This window comes from Dendropsophus ebraccatus, chromosome 7 (assembly GCF_027789765.1).
Source record: "Dendropsophus ebraccatus isolate aDenEbr1 chromosome 7, aDenEbr1.pat, whole genome shotgun sequence".
NCBI classification, from domain to species: domain Eukaryota; kingdom Metazoa; phylum Chordata; class Amphibia; order Anura; family Hylidae; genus Dendropsophus; species Dendropsophus ebraccatus.
The window spans coordinates 111,508,223-111,529,519 of record NC_091460.1 but is presented as its reverse complement, the minus strand read 5'-3'; the positions used below and the strand labels follow the sequence as shown (position 1 = coordinate 111,529,519).

At 41.0% G+C, this 21,297-nt stretch overlaps 1 protein-coding gene across 3 annotated transcripts in view; it reads left to right on the top strand.

Annotated features, from left to right (window-relative positions):
- Positions 1-21,297, top strand: part of SHROOM3 (shroom family member 3) — a 155,392-nt gene that overhangs the window by 109,732 nt on the left and 24,363 nt on the right. For 2 of the 3 annotated variants that reach the window (XM_069978173.1, XM_069978175.1), the window contains 2 exons: positions 1,213-1,344; positions 9,816-12,909. In XM_069978173.1, the coding sequence (XP_069834274.1) occupies positions 1,213-1,344; positions 9,816-12,909 (3,226 nt within the window). Of the gene's footprint in view, positions 1-1,212; positions 1,345-5,134; positions 5,210-9,815; positions 12,910-21,297 lie in introns of those variants that run through there. The other variant, XM_069978174.1, reaches the window with a different exon arrangement.

Below are 21,297 nucleotides of genomic sequence, written 5' to 3'. Positions count from 1 at the left end.
CCATTGAAGTCAATGGGAAACTCAAGCATTTTTGCAGGGGACCCAAGTTTGATAGAGAGAAGGTCATGTGAAAACCTGTCAACGTTAGAAAATGATGGAAACACAATGGAAATGGACAGGAAACAGCAAGGGCAGCATGCATGCATGCCTTTGAGGCTGCCTAATCGCACCATTATGCCTAATTCTTGTCAACAGCCTAGTTAAAACAGAGGTGAGAACATAGGGAAGTTAGAGAAAACTTTTTTAAAAATTTCAGTTTTGTCAGTTGACCAAACTCTGGCTACAATTTGTTTCCAAATCAAAATTTCTTTAATAGCCCAAAAATTTGTGTACAACTCTTTGGAAGACCAATAAAAGCTCTGTATAACACTGTTAGGTAGGGGTGTATCTAAGCACTTTTAAACTTTTAAAAGTAAATGTCAAAGTTACTGCACCATGTATGTCTAGGGGTAAACGGACAATACCTGGTGGTAACTATACTGTGACTGAATAACACTGCTATAGCAGTCCTGAAGAATACCGCCATACTAGACCTGACTAATACCACCATACTGTGACTGGATAACACCGCCACACCAAACCTGACCAATACCACCAGACTGTGACTGCATAACACCGCCATACCGGACCTGACCAATACCACCATACTGTGACTGGGTAAAACTGCTATACCAGACCTGAACAATACCGCCATACTGTGACTGGATAATATCGCCATACCAGACCTGAACAATGCAGCCATACCAACTCCACTCCCTCCGAAAAGACACCAGATTTACTGGCAAGTCTGAATGAGAGGTGAGAGACTAAAAAAAATAAAAACAAAAAAAAGTTGTGTTCCTTCCCCCTGGTGCTGCCCCCTGCAAGATGCTGCCCTAGGCACTGGACCACGGGTGCCTAATGGTAAATACAGCCCTGCCACTATATTTAGGGTTATGTATCAATAAAAACACAAGGTATTTAGGCAGGATTTTGGTTTTACTTGGCATACAGTATAAGTTCTATGAGTACAAATTAGTGACAATGTAGCAACCAGAACAAACAAGTGACAATGTAGCAACCAGTCAGGTTTTCTACTGTGGAAAAACTAACAATTTTTGTTACTATGGACAAAGCTGACATGTTGTATAGTAAATATCAATTGAAAATACATAAATCTGAAAGCAACATGGACAGTATTTCTAATCTTCTTTATCTTTAATGTCCACACAGGCAAAGTGTGTGTATTCCTCGTCCCCATTCCTGGCACTCATCCAAGTTACTGGAGAACCAACCAAATCCCAGCATGATGCAAATATCTCAGGGGACGATAGGATCTCCATGGCACCAGGCTTACCACTCAAGGTGAGAAAAAGTGTTTGCAATCTTCTAGGTCCCTGTTCACCTAAAAAAAACTAAATTCAATGTTTATTGCAGACCTGGGTGCATATTGTGCAGGTAGCAGAGCTGTGTATGTGTGGGTATAATGTACTGTCATGAAGAGTGTTGAAGTGGACCTATTTTCTCCGGTTTTCAGTTGTCTAAACCAGGGGTGCATCTTATAAAGCGAATGCTTAGAGGATTACCATATGAAGTGAAAATAGCTAAAGTGAATTTGCTTGGGGATCACTTGAGCACTTTAAAACAACCATTATTGCTTCTTGGAAAGATTGATCCATAATCTTTATAATTATGTTCAGCAAATGAGAGGTTATAACTATCCTTCTCCCTCCTACTACATTGCAATGTGCAAAGCATAAGTGACACACAGGAAAATTTTTATATACATATATATATATATATATATATATATATATATATATATATATATATATTTATATTTATATTGTAGCTGGAACATATATATATATATATATATATATATATATATATATATATATATATATATATATCTGCAATAGTTTCCCTAGAAAAATATTGGCTGAATATCTCATACTGCAGTCCAAGGAATAATATATACTATGTGCTGAAACCAGAAAAAAAAATTGCCTTATTAATGCATGTAACAGGGAAGGTGAAAAGAAAGAATTAACAGCGCATTAATTTCAGTGAAGATATTGTAATTCTATGAAGATAGCTACACTCCTGTATCAAGCAAAATAAACATGCCAAAAAGGTAAGGCTTAGGGTTGCCTAGAGCAGCATTGCCTGTTTGTTCTGTGTCCATGCTTCTGCCCACCCCCCTGCATAATGAGCTGCTTGTAGGGCTCCGCGTACATGTAGCTTAGAGCTGGCTCATTGGCTTTAAGGGGAGGATTTTCTAGGCATGCTCTGTGACCTATGCAGAGATCATTGTACAGAAAGGATAGGAATGATGGATCCTGTGCCTCTATATATAGGTATTACCTTTTATTGTAATCCTGTCTTTGGCGATAATAAGATTACTGCAGAAAACTGATTTCTACAGAACAGTTCAGCACTCAGAAATGTTCAATCCCAGAGAGAATGCTTGGAGCAAGTGTTGTGCACGGAGCAAGTGTTGTGCACCATTTATTCTGACAGTTTTGTATTTATCCTCGGGATTGTGAGGGCAGGGGCAGGACATGGGGTAACAAGGGAAGGCACAAGGCGGGGACACCACAGTTGGTGCAACTAGTGGTTGTTACTACTTCAGGAGTTCAGGATCTCCAGTCTTGTGAGCAGCACATTAATATGCAGACACACACACGGATGAAAGCATATAGGGCAACTTCTTGCCCTGTCAGTTAGTCAGTACGTCACAGGATGCCTTAGACCTGTGGCCTGCAGAAGTCTGGGAGCAGTGCAGAATGTCCACGGCCCACCTCAAGCTCTGGCGCACACAGTACAGCAGACTGGGAAGAGATCTGTCACTGTGCTGGCCATGGAGCACAGAGAAAGTAGGGGGGGGGGGGTTGCACGCAGGTGGTGGGATTGACTCAGCAACACTGGGGAGATACCTCGCCACTCTTAGACTGGTTAGCTGGCTACATCGGTGGGACCTGGTTACACAGGAAGAGAGCCTGGTAACACTGAGGGGAGGGGAGCAATGGGGGCAACTATGTACATCCTGGGGCACCTATTTTCTGTACAATCTGGGGTATAACTCAGTGGCAGACTGTTCTAGAGCGGAGTTGGTGGTGGAGCCTGTGTTGTTCATGTTACAGATGGATAACCCCACCATTGCCTAATATAGTTGCTACATGGGCAATGGGCTACAAGGGGCACCTTACTGGTCAGATGGGTTAAAAGGATACTTCAGCCTCAGAAAAAGCAGGCATATAGTTATAGCCACTTCAGCCACTTTGATTACCAGTCCCAGCCTGAAGCCATGGCAGGTTCTGAAATGCAGTGAAGCCCAATGCTCACAATGCACAATTTCTCTTTGAAGATTAATGTGGTCCTCTCGACCAACGGCAATCTTTATAGATGATGCTTGAGGATATACAAAGACCCGTTTGGATTGGACTGGACTGGTACTCCAGGGTTACTGACAGTATTCATTGGGCTAAGGTCCCATGTGACCCATATGACACTTTCTTCTACAACTGTGCACTAATCTAAACTTACGGACTGGCCATTGGAATAGCAGCCGCAGGGATCAATACCCCTCTATAGCAGTGTTGCTATGTATGTATGTATGCTGTTATGCAATGTTCAAGGGCCATTTTGCTATTCTTTAAATTCTGCTATCCGATGTACTCAATAGCAAATACTGCTCTAATGTTTTATTTTTACATAGACTGCTTGCTAAATTCTGCAACTCTAGACACCTACCCATGGGTGCCTATAGGAAAATATCGTCCTCAAGATAAGTTATTACTTTGGGATTTGGAGGGAAGGGGGCTCTGACAGTTAGGACCTCATTGGATGCAGAGCATGAGTGAATTGCTGTGATTAAGGCCAACAAGGTTTAAATGCATTGCAGAACCTATACCCCTTTTTGTAATTTATATGGAACACAAATAAAGAACACTGGTTTTATAAGAATTGATGCTGGAACACCATTTTCTTCTTGGATGAGTGAATGCAGACTAGCCTCTGTGCTGGCTCCTATATATATATACTAAAATGTGATCCTACCATCCTACCTCACTGTAGGAAACCTTCAGAAGTTCCCAGACCAGTATTGAGCAGTCTGCCGTGTGATTTCAGACATATCTCTGGCCAGAAACCATGTGTACTCTCTAGGTGCTTTTCAGCTCTTCCTGATTACTTATCCCCCTTGGCCCCTGCTCCCTCCATAGATTTGTATGAACAGTGTAAGCCATCTTTGCTCTTCTTCACTCTCCTATAGATGGTTTAGTGACACACAAATAAGAAGTGTGGGGGGAAAAGGGGGAAACAGCCTTTTGGGCACAAAATAAAGCTTTTCTGCCTTATAAAATGTATGACAGAGTTTCTTATATTTGCTTCTACTTGAGAGTTATACTTTAACTTTCGTAATGCTTGTTGATTCTAGTTATGTACTCAGTTTTATCTCTTCTTTTGTTGGTCAGAAATGGCAATGCAAACAAAGGAAAGCTTTACATTTACTGACAATGGCAAAGCCAAACAAAAATACCAAATAAAGGAAGGATAGGGCCTTATTAGAGACCTAACTGTATAGGCGTGTGTGCGTATATTTGGATACCCCTCTATAGCAGTGTTGCCAATGTTAACCAACAGTTCACATTGCTGTTTAGGAATCTTGGTCAAAATGGTCTCAATGTGAGCCGACCCAGAAACAATAGCAGACGGTACAATCAAAATAGAAATTATGCAAAAATGTCAGAGTACGAATGAGTGAGCAAGTACTACCCAGAAGACAGTGCAATGAATGAGCCATGCCAGAGATGTTACATCATTTTCAATCCTCCAAGGGTGAGGAGTTCAGCCTGGGATTTCCAAATGTCTGTTACTGCTCATGAATTCACAGCACATGCTGTTTTAGAGGCAGAGAAAGACCTGCGAGGGATTCTAGTTGTAGTCAGTACCAGGATATATGCAAGTGATATAGAGAAGCCTGAAGTGAAGACCTTAGAGCAGAGCACAAAGAGCCATCATGCCAGAGGACGGCCTGTCATTGGGTTCTTCCTTCTATATACACACCAGCTCCGGTGATTTAGCGATGATCCTTCAGCATCTGATCTTCTGCAGCAGATAGTTTGCTTCATTGTGTTCAATTACCATGTGCTGTGCTCTCTGGACATGTGCATAAGGGATGAGACGTCAAATGGACAGTCCATTGTTTGGCTTCCAAGAGCAAAGAGTAAGTGTGTTGAGTGCATGTGATAATGATAATATTGTGTGCTTCTAAATCATGTTTTATTGTAGCATTCACGGATGACAAAACATGCCGCTGAAGGCGCTAAGGGTATGGTCATATGTATCATATTCCAATATGTGGGTGTGGGGATGTACACACTTTTTTCTTAAAACCAAGTTTTAGTAGGTGGCCAATCATCGCTGTATGTAGGTGCGGTTTGGTCTACATGCAGCTGCCACTACATAGGACCATACCCTAAGGGGTCATAATGGCTAGAAACATGTATCACACTGTAGTCACATGAGAAAACAAGTCATGTCATTTCGTATGGGTTAAGGCATATTTGCATATGCTTGCTTGGCTCATGTCCACAGGGGATACGTGCATTTTTGCTTTTGCCGAAAATGGTTCCTAAAGGAAGGAACAGCATAAAGAAAACATTTCTGCTTCTCTTAAAAACTACACTGTATATACACATCCAGCAAAAAAGGAAAGAAATAAAGAAATTGTATACATTGTTTAGATCTTTCAAACATGTCTGCCAAAAAGGTTTCCCAATCTGAAGGATTTGTCCATATATATATAAATAAATATATATATATATATATATATATATATACACACTACCATTCAAAAGTTTGGGGTCACCCAAACAATTTTGTGTTTTCCATGAAAAGTCACACTTATTCACCACCATACGTTGTGAAATGAATAGAAAATAGAGTCAAGACATTGACAAGGTTAGAAATAATGATTTGTATTTGAAATAACATTGTATTTACATCACACTTTGCTTTTGTCAAAGAATCCTCCTTTTGCAGCAATTACAGCATTGCACACCTTTGGCATTCTAGCTATTAATCTGTTGAGGTAAGCTGGAGAAATTGCACTCCCACAAGTTGGATTGGTTGGATGGGCACTTCTGGCGTACCATACGGTCAAGCTGCTCCCACAACAGCTCAATGGGGTTCAGATCTGGTGACTGCGCTGGCCACTCCATTACCGATAGAATACCAGCTGCCTGCTTCTGCTGTAAATAGTTCTTGCACAATTTGGGGGGGGGGGGGGGGGGGTGTTTAAGGTCATTGTCCTGTTGTAGGATGAAATTGGCTCCAATCAAGCGCTGTCCACTGGGTATGGCATGGCGTTGCAAAATTGAGTAATAGTCTTTCTTATTCAGAATCCCTTTTACCCTGTACAAATCTGCCACCTTACCAGCACCAAAGCAACCCCAGACCATCACATTACCTCCACCATGCTTAACAGATGGTGTCAGGCATTCTTCCAGCATCTTTTCATTTGTTCTGCGTCTCACAAACGTTCTTCTTTGTGATCCAAACACCTCAAACTTGGATTCATCCGTCCACAACACTTTTTTCCAGTCTTCCTCTGTACAATGTCTGTGTTCTTTTGCCCATCTTAATCTTTTTCTTTTATTGGCCAGTCTCAGATATGGCTTTTTCTTTGCCACTCTGCCCTGAAGCCTAAAATCCCGCAGCCGCCTCTTCACTGTAGATGTTGACACTGGTGTTTTGTGGGTACTATTTAATGAAGATGCCAGTTGGGGACCTGTGAGGCGTCTGTTTCTCAAACTAGAGACTCTAATGTGCTTATCTTCTTGCTTAGTTGTGCAAAGTGGCCTCCCACTTCTTTTTCTACTCTGGTTAGAGCCTGTTTGTGCTGTCCTCTGAAGGGAGTAGTACACACCGTTGTAGGAAATCTTCAATTTCTTAGCAATTTCTCGCATGGAATAGCCTTCATTTCTAAGAACAAGAATAGACTGTTGAGTTTCAGATGAAATTTCTCTTTTTCTGGCTATTTTGAGCGTTTAATTGACCCCACAAATGTGATGCTCCAGAAACACAATCTACTCAAAGGAAGGTCAGTTTTGTAGCTTCTGTAACGAGCTAGACTGTTTTCAGATGTGTGAACATGATTGCACAAGGGTTTTCTAATCATCAATTAGCCTTCTGAGCCAATGAGCAAAACACATTGTACCATTAGAACACTGGAGTGATAGCTGCTGGAAATGGGCCTCTATACACCTATGTAGATATTGCACCAAAAGCCAGACATTTGCAGCTAGAATAGTCATTTACCACATTAGCAATGTATAGAGTGTATTTCTTTAAAGTTAGGACTATTTTAAAGTTATCTTCATTAAAAAGTACAGTGCTTTTCCTTCAAAAATAAGGATATTTCAATGTGGCCCCAAACTTTTGAACGGTAGTGTAGATATATATACAGTGGTCCCTAAAGTTACAATATTAATTGGTTCCAGGAAGACCATTGTTTGTTGAAATTATTGTACCTTAAGTACCAAAACTCTATGGGATACTGGGTTTGGTTCTGAAGGCCCCCAAATGGGAAAAAAAAATGAAAATTTAAGGGGAAATAGCAGCACATGACATGTAGTATCACACTGTACTGTAGAGAGGGGCCAGTAGACAGCCAACCAGTGCATGCACCTCAGTAATACTGAGGGTTTTCCTGTAAAATGTCCACTTTTATTGGTCAATCATCTAGTAATTCACATGTGTCGCAGATCCTGACTGTCTGTAGCATTGTATTTTATCTGGTCTCAAGTTATGATGGTTCAGAAAGAACCGTTATATGTTGAAACAAGAAACCCAGGTTTTGTCAAGTGCTGTAGGAAGGACACTTCTCCCCTGGTGTTTTTTGACATCTCAGTGTAAATGTCCTTTGCAGGCTTTCCTTAGCTGACCCGTAACTCTACATACATGAAATTTGCCCGAGCCTTTTTCTGCCATCTCAAGTTAGAACCGCAAACATCTGATATTTGCACAATTACATAACAGGATATTATATGGTATCAAATTTATTTTTCAATTCCAATTGTTGGAAGGGGCAAAGCCAGAAACCTCTTTTATCTTTTCATATCATTAAAACCAATGCATTTCAGACAGTGAGGCCCTTAAAGAGGATGTACCATCAGGTACACTCTCTTTAAAATTACACTTAAATGGAACGGCACCGGCACGGGGAAGCCGGTGCCGCTGTCTTTTTTTTTGAACCGCGGCATGGTTACCCGGCCGGGGGGGGTGAAGCACTGTAGGCGGGCCGGCCTGCCCCCAGTGAGAGCAAACCCCCGCCCCTTCATGACACAGCTCTATTGATTCTAATAGAGCCGTATCATGGAGGGGCAGGGATTTCCTCCCATTGGGGGCGGGCCGGCCCGCCTCCATTGCTTCACCCCCGACCCGGTAGCCAGTATGTGGTAACATGTGTAATTTTAAAGAGAGTGTACCTGATGGTACATCCTCTTTACTCATGGCTCTAAAACATTTATATAGGAATTACACATTCAATAAAAACTGAATGTAAATGAGTAATCAAAGTAGATAATAAAAACAATAATATGGCATGAGACCCCCACACTACTAAACCAAATTTTTTTTTTTTTTTTTTTGGGGCGTCTCTTGCTATATTATTGTTTTTATTATCTACCTGCCTTACTGATTTACATTCTGTTTTTACAGTAAGTGTAATGCCTATATACTGTACATACAGTATATATATATTTTTTAGAGCCATGATTAAGGACATGACTGAAAGTTTTATTGATATGAAATAATACAAGAAGATTTTAAGGAACTAAAAAGTTGTTTTTCTAGTGTTTCTAAATAAACACCCTTGAATCCTGGGATTCTCCCACATGCTCCATCGCCATAGGAAATAAGAGCTAGTGCAACCCATTGGCGCAGAGATATTTACAAACTCTATCTATGGCATCGGAAATGAATGCTATATGGGAGTCATAGGTCAAGGCTCAGCAAACCGTATGTAGTGGTGGAGCTGGGTATCTTCAACATTGAAAAATCCAGCTGTTCTGCAGTTACCCAGGACCACTACTACAAACACTGTATGGACCAGGCACTTCTGACTCTTGTACACTGTATATTTCAGGCACCCTGGTGGGGCAGATCAGCTGATCAGCAGGGTGTCGGCACCCCACAGATTATCTGTGGATGGCCTATACTGTGGATAGGCCATAATTAGATTAAGGCTGGAAACCCTTTAAGAAAGTTATCCCTCAGCTTTCTAATCCATTTCTGACATTTTAACAGTCATCTTTGAGTGTTTCTTTTACTTCTTGCCTTTCCATCTTGTCTGTTTAGATTTCTCATAGCAAACAAATGCCTCTAATGCTTCTAGTTTCCAGGAAGATTGCCAGGGAAAACTTTCAACTCCATAAAAAGAGAAGAAGTAAAACATACATATGCGGCGTATTCTTTACTTGGACTCTTTCATGTTCCCACTATCCTATTGTGGTTTTCTAATGTTTGTGACCAGTTTGACCAGTACCGATGAATAGGTTACCAATGTGAAATGATTCCGACCATGCCTGTGCTTTTCTGTGTAATCCTGACAGTGCTGCGTGATTAGAAGAATGAGCACAGCAGCCACACACAATGACTTCTAATATGCAGGAATGACAGCTGGCAGGGAACAGAGCAAGGTCCAAATAAGGTTTCTCTTCCGTTCCTCCCATAACCTAAACATTTCATCTGGAAGTTTATTTATAAGCTCATTTGAATGTTTCTTGCAAACAGTAAGATTTTTCCCTGTGTTCTTTTTTTTCCTTTAGTTCATCTGCAAGTGATCTCTCCAACTATGAACATGGGTACTTAAGACGGAGCCCTGACCACTACAGCTCAAGGGGTAGCATGGAAAGCCTGGAGCACACATCATCTTCATATCATCCTTGTCATCTTTCTCCAGCCAAGTCTACCAACTCCATAGATCAACTTAGTCATCTGCACACCAAAAGAGACTCAGCTTACAGCTCATTTTCCACTAACTCCAGTATTCCAGAATACCACCCCATTATGTTCTGCAAGGAGAGATCTTACTCTATGGAAAGTATGCTTTCTCGAGGAAACTTGCAAGATGGAATAAAGCATGCAGATATAAGGTATATAAAGACTGTCTATGATTCTCAGCGCGGAGTGTCAGAAGAATATGAGGTCAATTCATCACTTGTCAAACAGCGAGCCAGATCTTCAAGTGGGTTCTCCAAGAACAGTGGTGGTCCTATGGGTAGGTTAGACCACAACAGATTTTTGTCCGAGAGTGATATAACAGAAAAGGGTCCTCCTATGCCACCCACTCGGAGTGACAGCTATGCAGTGGCAAAACATCATGAAAGACCAAGTTCTTGGTCTAGCTTGGACCAGCAAAAGTCTTTTCGAATACATTCCAAGGGAACGGGAACACCTATGGCTTGCAGTACAATTCAACAGCAGAAACCAATGTATGGGGAAGGACAATTACATACTGTGATGGAAAAGAGTCCAGAGTGTAGCCCCTTAATGAAACCCAAGCAAACGTATTCACAGATCCCTCAGCCTGGGCAACCTATGCTTCCTACAGGAAAATATCTTGTTCCATCTCCAGAACCACATTTTGCACATGCTCCACAACCACTGAAGAATAATAATGGAAGACTTTACCCAGCACTGGCCAAAGAAGGGGCATCCTCTGGCGGTAAAGGAGTTTCTTTTTCACAAACTAGTCAAAATGTCCATAACAGTTCTACTTTGTCAGCAGGCAAGCCCAATAGAAATGATAAAAAAGTAGCAGATGGACCTACAGATTTTGCACACTATAAACTCCACTTTTCAGTTAGTCCTGAGCATCAAACTGGTTCTCCGCAAAGCAATGAGAATAAAATGTCACCTTCAAGATTAAATCAACCAGCCATTAAAGATGATCACCAATTTAAAACCGATTGTAGAAAAAACGCACAGGAACTGAGTAATACTGAAAAGAAGAGACATTCTGGGCCTGTGTTTCATTACGAGTGGAATCACAACCAAAATAAGACAGAGGTGTTCTGTGCCGCTACAAGTATGGAATCATGTAGAACTAATAACAGCACCGAAGCAAATAAAGATTGTGGATTATACAGTACTGGATCTTCATTCGATAGCAAATTGGATGAAAGGCATTCTCCACTTATGACTCCTTATAAAAGCAAATTAGAAAGCGGAAGTTTTACAAAGCACATTGAAGATGTTGACAGCTCAGTGATGTCCTATACCAGTTCATCAAATGAGCCTTTATCTCCTTCTCAAAATAATTCTGTTGACTATACCAGAAGGAGATTACATTCAGGTAGCAATCAAATTGTCAGTAACCCAATACCCAGTACAGATGTTAAGCAACGGACTTCGGTTTTAGAAAAGATTTGCAAAATTGAACAACGTGAACATGAAAGTCAAAAGTCTCCAGCTTCCTTCGGAAGTACTTACGGCCAGCATTCTGCACAAAGTCCAAGAGGAACAAGCAACAGGGCATCTGTGAACAGCATTGAAGACATAAGGAGTAGGTTTAATTCACAGGATCATATCCCAGGAGTAGAATCTCGTAGATCTTCCAGTTCCCAAGCTAGTGATAAGGTTACTGGGACTCAGCTGTTAAAAACAGCCGGAAGTCTCTACAGTGTAAAATTAGGGGATGCTCAGAAAACAACAGTAGAGAGTCAGGCGGATAAAATGCAGGAGACTAATAATGAGCAGTGTGTTTTGCAAGTCTTGCCAGACAGTGATAAAAGAACAGTTGATTCTCAAACAATGCCAAATAAAGAAGACCACTGGCAGAATGCTTCACAGGACACTCTGGGCTTTAACAGGGCTTACAGGAACAGTATCAAAGATGCACAGTCTAAAGTCTTAGAAGCAACATCTTATAGAAGAAGAGATTTAGAAATTAGCCCACCGCAATACAAGAAGCCAGAGAGAAGTGCAAAGAGACCTACATCAGCCATTGTATATAGTAAGTCTTCTGTGTCCCCACATGCCCCAAAAGAAAGACACAGTATTACACCTACAGACAACTTTTTGAAGAATCAAGAATCTCAAAGTCAAGAAGGAAAAGGTGCACCACACCAAGTAGCTCGAATTGGGGCAAGAAGGCGTTTGACCACAGAGCAGAAAAAGCGCTCCTATTCAGAGCCAGAAAAGATGAATGAGGTTGGAGCATCCGACACTGAGTTATCAACTACGAGCATTCAAAAAAGGGGACAACACATCAGCTTAATGGAACAGTCAGTGGCAGATAGACGTAGATTGTTTGAGAGGGATGGCAAAGCCTGCTCTACTGTTAACCTGTCTAAACCAGAGCTCAAGCAGCTTCAGCAAAATGCCCTTGCAGATTATATAGAGCGTAAAACTGGTCGGAGGCCTTCATCCCAGGAACCTGGATTCTTAAAAGAAAGGTCCCAGAGTACTTACTTTTCAGGGAGCTTAATGGACAATCAAAGTGTTTCCTCTACATCTAGTATGACTTCCCTTCAGGAGCACAATATATTCCGCACTAGGGATTCAAATCTATCTAAAACAGGGCGCGTATCTTCAACACTTCCCCCTGGTCTGACAGGATTGTTTGATTTAGAAGGTTTGGAGAAGAAGAGCGACTATCCAGAGAGCAGGGCTCGTACCAGTTCTTTTGTCCAGCAACGATTTAGGTTTGAAAGTAGATCCAAAAATGAGCTCAGAGATATCCCAACAGTCCTACCGACAGAAGTGACAGCTTCAAAACCAACAGAATTTTTTGAGCTTTCAAGAGAGCGAAAGTCTGATAGAGCCACATCAGCTGAAGATTTGGCTCAGAACTTGTCACAACCTGTTCCTCTGCATAGGAGATCGAGGTCCTCCCCTGCTGATGAAAAAAGAAGTCAGGTATGTGAGGTCCATGTATTGTATACTTTTTATAAGATGTCACTTATTGTTTCAATAGTTTTTATTAAAGTTTTTTTTTTTTAAGACATCACATTACACAAGTATCGAATGATAATTCCATTTTAGAAGGACATGTAAGGTCTCTACAGTCCTAGTATTTTCCCAAACACAGTGTGAATGGTAAGTGGTATAACACTTTGGAAAAATACTAGGACCCTAGAGACTTTACATGTCCTAAAATGGAATTATCATTCGATACTTCTGTAATGTGATGTCTTGAATACTTGTTTTGTAACTATTCGTATTTCAAAAAAATTCTTCAATAAAAACTATTGAAACGAAGATTTCACATCAGACTTTATGCTTTGCTGTACTTTGTGAGTGATTTTTGGTGCAGACCCCTCATACATTCAATCTATATTGTTACAGTTAACATACGGATACAGACTTATGTATATACTGTTACTATAACCTTGTAAAACTCAGCATTTGTTCCCATAAGGTATCAGTACATTTTAGCCATTTGCACTGCATTACATTTCTGCTCTATATTCTCATGTAAATATACAGTGAAACCTTACAAGTAACTTGGTTTGAGAGTATTATCAAGACAAGCTAACAATTTTTAAAAATTTGTAACTCGGTAAATAATAATAATAATAATAATAATAATAAATAATAATATTTATTTGTATAGCGCCAACAAGAAAAGATTTGGTTATACGCGCCCCCCTGTGCCCCTATCCAGGTACTGTATTGGGTAGAAAGCCCTCTCATTGTAACCCACTGCTACTTCATCTACTCTGCCTGTGATCAGATGCCTTCCAGCTCTCCTCTGGTGCTAGTCCATATCAGTGCTGTGTTCCTCTGAACCCCATCAACGATAGCTGCTCCAGGCAGCCGGCACTAGTACCAGCAGGTTTGCAGCCACCTGGGGAGTTGTGTGTAGAGGGAGATTAACCCCTTCTTTACTGGTACAGTGTTCTTTATTGATACAGAATCTCTTACCTACCTTATTTATGGGTTGTGGAACAAATCCCTCATGGAACAATGGATCATCATGAACAAAGAAAAAACTCAGCTCACCATAGGTGGTTTGTTGTGTGATGGTGGACGTTCAGGCAGGAGCAAGTGGAGTAGTAGCGGGCCGCACCCGGTGATAATAGTAAGAAGGAGGAGAAGATCCACAGCGTCCAAAAAAAGTTTTGTTGTCTTTATTATGAGGCATATAAAAAGTTACAAAAGATAAAAACGTAGGCCTACATGTTTCGGGGAAACACACCCCCTTGATCACAGCAGTACAGACTTTCACAGAATCACAGGTATATATGCCAAACATTTAGATGCAGTGGGGAAGGGAACGCCCCGTGGGTGGGTGTGTTTACGTATGTGATTAGACACAATTGCTAAATGCTGGACATAACACATGACTACTAGTGTGCACAATGCATATCAGACAGATGAGAGAAGCATGAAAAAAAAAAAAAACAACACGTTTTGTTTTTTGAAACGTTTGTTTTTTTAAACGTGTTTTTTTTTTTTTTTTTTTTTCATGTTTCTCTCATCTGTCTGATATGCATTGTGCACACTAGTAGTCATGTGTTATGTCCAGCATTTAGCAATTGTGTCTAATCACATACGTAAACACACCCACCCACGGGGCGTTCCCTTCCCCACTGCATCTAAATGTTTGGCATATATACCTGTGATTCTGTGAAAGTCTGTACTGCCGTGATCAAGGGGGTGTGTTTCCCCGAAACATGTAGGCCTACGTTTTTATCTTTTGTAACTTTTTATATGCCTCATAATAAAGACAACAAAACTTTTTTTGGACGCTGTGGATCTTCTCCTCCTTCTAACAATGGATCATACTTACCCTATTTATGGGTTATGGAACTAATTCCCTTAGGGGAAAATTTGCATGATATGGGTAACAAGCATGATTTACATGTGTGATTTGGGTTACAAGCATGTTCCCAGAATGAATTATGCTCATAATCCAAGGTTTCACTGTATTCTTTTTACAACATCCATTGTTATATAATGATATATTAGTTGTACTTTTAAGTGGATGAATATATTAACGCCTTAAGGACCACGGGTGTAATTTACGCCCCCGCTGCCTGGGCCTTAAGGCAGGACAGCGTAAATGCACGCCGGTCCCCGGCTATGGAGTGGGCTCACGAGCTGAGCCAGCTAGGCTATCTGCAGCCAGGCCCTCACCCTCAATGGCAGGCGACCGCGATCCTGTCACTTACTAATCGGGAACCCGCAACGTGTCTGCAGGGGTCCCGATCACACTGCCTGACTGCCAGGGTTATACTTCTTACCTCTGTGCAGTCCGATCTTCTGATCTGCCACAGGCCACAGTATGCCACAGGCCACAGGCAGGCTCTATCAGAAGATCACAGATAACACTGATCCCTGCTATGCTATGGCATAGCAGTGATCAGTGAATGTAATCCAATGTATTAATGTAAAATTCCCCTAAGGGACTTCAAAAGTGTAAAAAAAAAAAAAAATCAATAAAATTTTTTAAGAATGCCCCATAGCCCCTCTTCCAATAAAAGTGGAAAATCACCCCCCTTCCCATTTTATACATAAAACCGAAAAAAATAAAGTTAATTAAAATATAATATACCGTAGTGTGCATAATCGTCCTACCTATTAAAATAAAACAATATTGTTCCCGCACGGTGAATGGCGTGAACAAAAAGCGGTAAAAAAACGCAGGGATTGCTTTTTTAAAATTGCATTTTATGTAAAAAAAAAAAATTAATAAAAGTGATCAATACGTCTGATCTAAAAAAAATGTCACTATTAAAAACTAGAGATTGTGGCGCAAAAAACGACGCCCCATACAACCACGTGGGTGACAAAATAAAATGCGCTATTTAAAATAAATACACCTATTTTCAAAAAAAAAATAAGTTTTACTGCTAATAAAAATAGTAAAACGTTAGAAAACCTAGTAACAATGCATATCGCTGTGTTCAGACTGACCTATAGAATAAAAAAAATGCCAGTTTTACCGTAAAGTGCATTACGTAAGCACAGAACCCCCCAAAATTTGCGAAATCACATTTTCTGACCCAAATTCACCCCATAAATGATATTTTGGGCGTTTTGTCATTCATTTTATGGCGGATTGAAAGATGCCAATACAAAGTACACCTTTTCCTGAAAAAAACAAGGCCACATGGCCCTGTAGGTAGAAAAATAAAAGAGTTATGGGTCTTAGAAGACGAGGAGGAAAAAACGAAAACGCAAAAGTTAGAATTGGCCCGGTCCTTAAGGTCATGTCAGGCCCGGTCCTTACGGGGTTAAAGTATCACTCAGAATTTGACTGTAGATCATAATAATTTAGAGCTGGAAAACACACAAATTGCTTACAAGTTTTTTCCTCCTAAATATATAAGATTCTAAATCCTTATGTCCCTTCACTTACATACAGAATTTATCTCACAGACAGTTCCCATCATATGACACCTCACTGGAATACTGAAAGATTCACTTAGATGATTGGGAGGGTTATTCTTCCATCACCAGGTTCTGCTCTGTTCCAAGTTAGGGACTGTCCTTGTCTATATTTGTAGATTTCCTTTACTTTTCACCATGAAGGATAAAATGGGTACATTTAATAGATATTCTTCTGTAGAAAGCAATAATAAGGTATTGGTATAGTTACAATAATAGATCATTGGTTTGTTAAAAGTGGTTAAAGTTGTATCAGCTAATATTCCTGGATGCTGTAACTTGCATGGTACAGTTCTGCCTATTGTAGCCCCACTCATTGTCCATGATGGCTCCGTCTGACTCTTTGACCCAAGCAGCAAGACAAGCTCCCCCTTACTTTGTGCTGTTGTCTCTCTGGAGATTCCATATCTGAATAGATGGCATTCTGGAGGAAAGAATTCATCACGTAAAAGTCTCTTTTACTAGTGCTGTCCATCCTCAACATACAGGTCTCTCTTTATTCATTAAGGGCCTAGTACTCATTTATATTCCGGGCGCTTTGTTTCACATAGAAATACTATCATTATAACAGCATTGCAGTGGAGTCACAGTCAAGAAATCAGCCCACTGACCTTCACACATCCTTATTTTACTGAGGCATGCTGTCATCTCACTTACGTTTACTTATGGTAACATAGAAGACTATCTTGAAATTAAAAATTTCATCTAAACCAGTGTGAGGTTTTGACCCTATTGCAATGTGTCTGTCCTTTTGCATCACATATACAAGAAGAACAATTAGCTGTTTGTGCAACCTTCTTCTCACATTCTGTTTCCTCTATTCCTTCTTCACATATTCTTTCATTATTCCCTATTGCATATTGGTCCTTTTCTTATTAATAGGTGAATTTTGGGGGATCAGGTAGAAAAGTGTGTAAATCCATTTACAACTGCAGTGCATTTTTTTTAATGTTACAATGTGTATATGTTGCAGTGTAGGACCATGTTCAGACCTTGTAAGAGACCGGCTGTTCCGTGACCCAGCCGGGTCATGGAACGGCCGGTCTCAGAAAGGATCATCCCAGCCGGTACTGCAGTACCGGCCGGATGGTCTTTAGCGTCGCAGAGTTCTGATGCGGGCGCATCCGTGCATTAAAACTCCCCATTGCACACTATGGAGCATGCGGCCGGAGCTGCTTGCTCTAGAGTTTGCACTAACAGCGTCCGTTTCTCACAACGGTGCTAGGGATCCCGGCCGAAGTGTATACTATGTGTACTATGTGTAGGCGGCAATGTTACGTATATTTTCATTATAATCACGGCCGCTGTTACAACAACAGTCGTAGTTTTAAGAAAATATATATAGTGTGAACATAGCCTAACAGTGTATGAACAAAGTCACGTATATAATTTCAGCATTACTTAGTTGTACATTTTTAAAAGGGGTATTCCAGCGAGAAAAAAACATCTCTTTTAATTTATCTGGTGTCAGAAAGTTATGTAGATTTGTTAGTTACTTCCAGTACTTATCAAGTGCTGTATATCATGCAGGAAGTGTTGTTGTTGTTTTCAGTCTGACACAGTGCTCTCTGCTGCCACCTCTTTCCGTGACAGGAACTGTCCAGAGCAGGAGAAGTTTCCTATTGGGATTTGCTACTGTTCTGGGCAGACAGTATCAGGCCATGTTCACACAACATATGTAACGGCCGTGATTGGTACGGAACCTACGTTGTGCTGCAGGCAGAGGGAATCCTGGCCAGAGTGTATACAAAGGGTATACAATCCGGCTGGGATCCTTAGGGGCGGCGTAGAAAACTGACATATCAGTGCACACTATGGAGCGAGCGGCTCCAGCTGCACGCTCCATAGTGTGCAGTGGAGAGTTCTGATGCGGGCACACACGGATGCGCCCGCATCAGAACTCAGCGCCGCTAGAGATCATCCGGCCTGTACTGCAGTACCAGCCGGGATGATCTTTTCTGAGACCCGCCGTTCTAGTCATTAGGTCTGTGTGAGTTAGGACACTTCCTGGTGGGGGGTGGAGGGGGGGAAAGACAGGGAAGGGAGGCAGATAGGTGATTGAAGCATATTACAGAGTTATATAACTTTGTAATGTGCTTCAATTACTGGGAAAAAGTTTTTCATGGCACTTGTCCTTTAACTTACTTCTAGCTAATGTGTATGACCACCTTTCTGAATCCACGCTGGCTGTTTGCTCTACACAAAACCTATTTTTAGGGTCTCTAATTTAAATAATCAAAAATCTAAGGGCACTTATATACAATTAAACCACAAACAAAAAAAAAAACCTTATTCCAAAAATGAATACCAAGAAAAAAATTATTTACAAAAAACACCAATACTTTATTAATTCATCATACCCAAGTATTCCATAAAATCAACATGTACACAAAAGACATTTAAAAACAGGGTACAGGGGACCATAGCATAGTACAGAGATGTCTCAATTGAATACAGCACATTAGGACAACAGGTATAATCATAAATAAAATGACTCCAATCATGAGTCATTTATACAATAAAGTGCTATGTGCATAAAAAATAGATGAGGTACTGAGCAATTTGTATTACCCACATGAAGCAGCTACATTGCCAATTGTTAAACCTTGTTCAGACCACAAACATACAGAGGAGTCAAGACCCACATGCAAAAAATCCCCTACACCTCACCCTCCAATGCGTTTAGTACAGTCTTTCTTAACCCTTTCTGGACCTGCTAGTTTTGGTTTTTGCGTTTTCATTTTTTCCTCCTTGTGCTTAAAAGGCCATAGTTGCATTTTTACACCTACAGACCTACATGAGCCCTTATTTTTTGCATCACTAATTGTACTTTGCAATGACAGGCTGAATTTTTGCATAAAATATGCAGCAAAACTAGAAAAAAATTATATGCGCAGTGAAATTGAAAAAAAAAACCCGCAATTCTTTTTCTTTGGTCAGGATTCGTTTTTACGCTGTGTGTCCTATGTAAACACTGACATGTTCCTCAAGTCGGTACGATTAAAACGATATGTAACATGTTTAACTTTTATTTTATTTCATGACTAAAAAATTCAAACCATTGTTAACAAATATACGTTCCTTAAAATCGCTCTATTCCCCGGCTTATAGCGCTTTTATCCTTTGGTCTATGGGGCTGTGTGAGGTGTCATTTTTTGCGCCATGAAGTGTTCTTTCTATCGGTACCTTGATTGCGCATATGCAACTTTTTCATCGCTTTTTATTAGAAATTTTCTGGATTTGATGCGACCAAAAATGCACAATTTTGCACTTTGGGATCTTTTTACTCTTACGACATTTACCGTGCGAGATCAGGAATGTGATAAATTAATAGTTCGGGCGATAACGCACGGGGCGATAGCAAACATGTTTATTTATTTTTATTTATAACATGGGAAAAGGGGGGTGATTCAAACTTTTATTAGGCGAGGGGGCTTTTTCTTAATAATACGCATACTGATCTCTCATAGAGATCTATGCTGTATAGGATATACAGCATAGATCGATGAGATCAGTGTTCTATTGCTTTTGGCTGCTGCAGCCAAAAGCAATAGAATGCAGAGCCCGGATCAGCGCCATTACGGCGCAGACCCCGGCCGGCACCAGACACGAAGATCGCTCCTCCGTGACAACGTCACGGGGGGTGATCTCCCCACTAGACCACCAGGGAACAGCTGCAGTAAGTCTTCAGATGCAGCTGTCAACTGGGCTACATGTTGCACCCGGGAACGCGGCGGTTCAGAGCGGGGTCGCCGCGCGGCGGGTACAGTTACGTCCTTGTGCGGGTAGGGGTTAAAGGAGAAGTCCCGTGAAAATTTTTATTTAAGTATTGTATTGCCCTTCCAAAAGTTATACAAATTACCAATATACACTTATTATGGGAAATGCTTATAAAGTGCTTTTTCCCTGCACTTACTACTGCATCAAGGCTTCACTTCCTGGATAACATGGTGATGTCACGACCCGACTCCCAGAGATGTGCGAGCTGTGGCTGCTGGAGAGGATAATGGCAGGGGGATGCTCAGTGTCCCTCCAGTGCCCTGTGTCCCTCAGTGTCCCCCTGCCATCATCCTCTCCAGCAGCCACAGCTCGCACATCTCTGGGAGTCGGGTCATGACATCACCATGTTATCCAGGAAGTGACATCACCATTTTATCCAGGAAGTGAACCTCCCGGAGTATCATTCAGACAGCCCCCCTTCCCCCGCTCCTCCCTGCGGGCAACGAAGAGTAAGCACGCTAGCTCGCTTCAATATCGGGTCGTGTCATAGGGCCCTAAGACGGGACAGCACAGCATCCAATGATTGGCAAGAGTGACAGCCTGCTCAGCAATCGCTGGCTGCAGTACTGCCCCATCTCTGTCAGTTACTGATTGGCTGAGCAGGCTGTCACTCCAAAGATGAGAGTGACAGCCCAGTTATCCCTAAGTGGTTCATATTTAAAACTTGACTTATGCATTGACTATTTCAACTATTTTATTTCTAAAATATTAATAGAATAACAAAGTCTAAAATATGACACTACAGCATAGTACATACGCTATGTACAAGGAAAAAGTCGCCTCCTGTGTGTATAACTTAGATCATACTGTCAGGACTTTAACCACTGTCGATTACGCACGCACTGTGAGCTGAAGCTTAGGAAGTATGTGGGAATGCAGCTGAACATGTGGGATTAGAATGTCCGTGTCACGTAATTGCGTCTGCTCCATGGGTAATAGACAAAAATGTCTTTTAACTAGGTCAGAAAAAACTGAGATTCTGTTCCCAAGCCCACTGTCTTCCACTGAAAACTTGCTGACCTTTTTTGGTCTCCTTCTCGCACTTAATAATCGCTTTCCTCCTCTTGAATTACATAAAACATTAGGCTTCATGTTAGGAAATACTTAACTCTTATTTTAGCTTTCTACAAT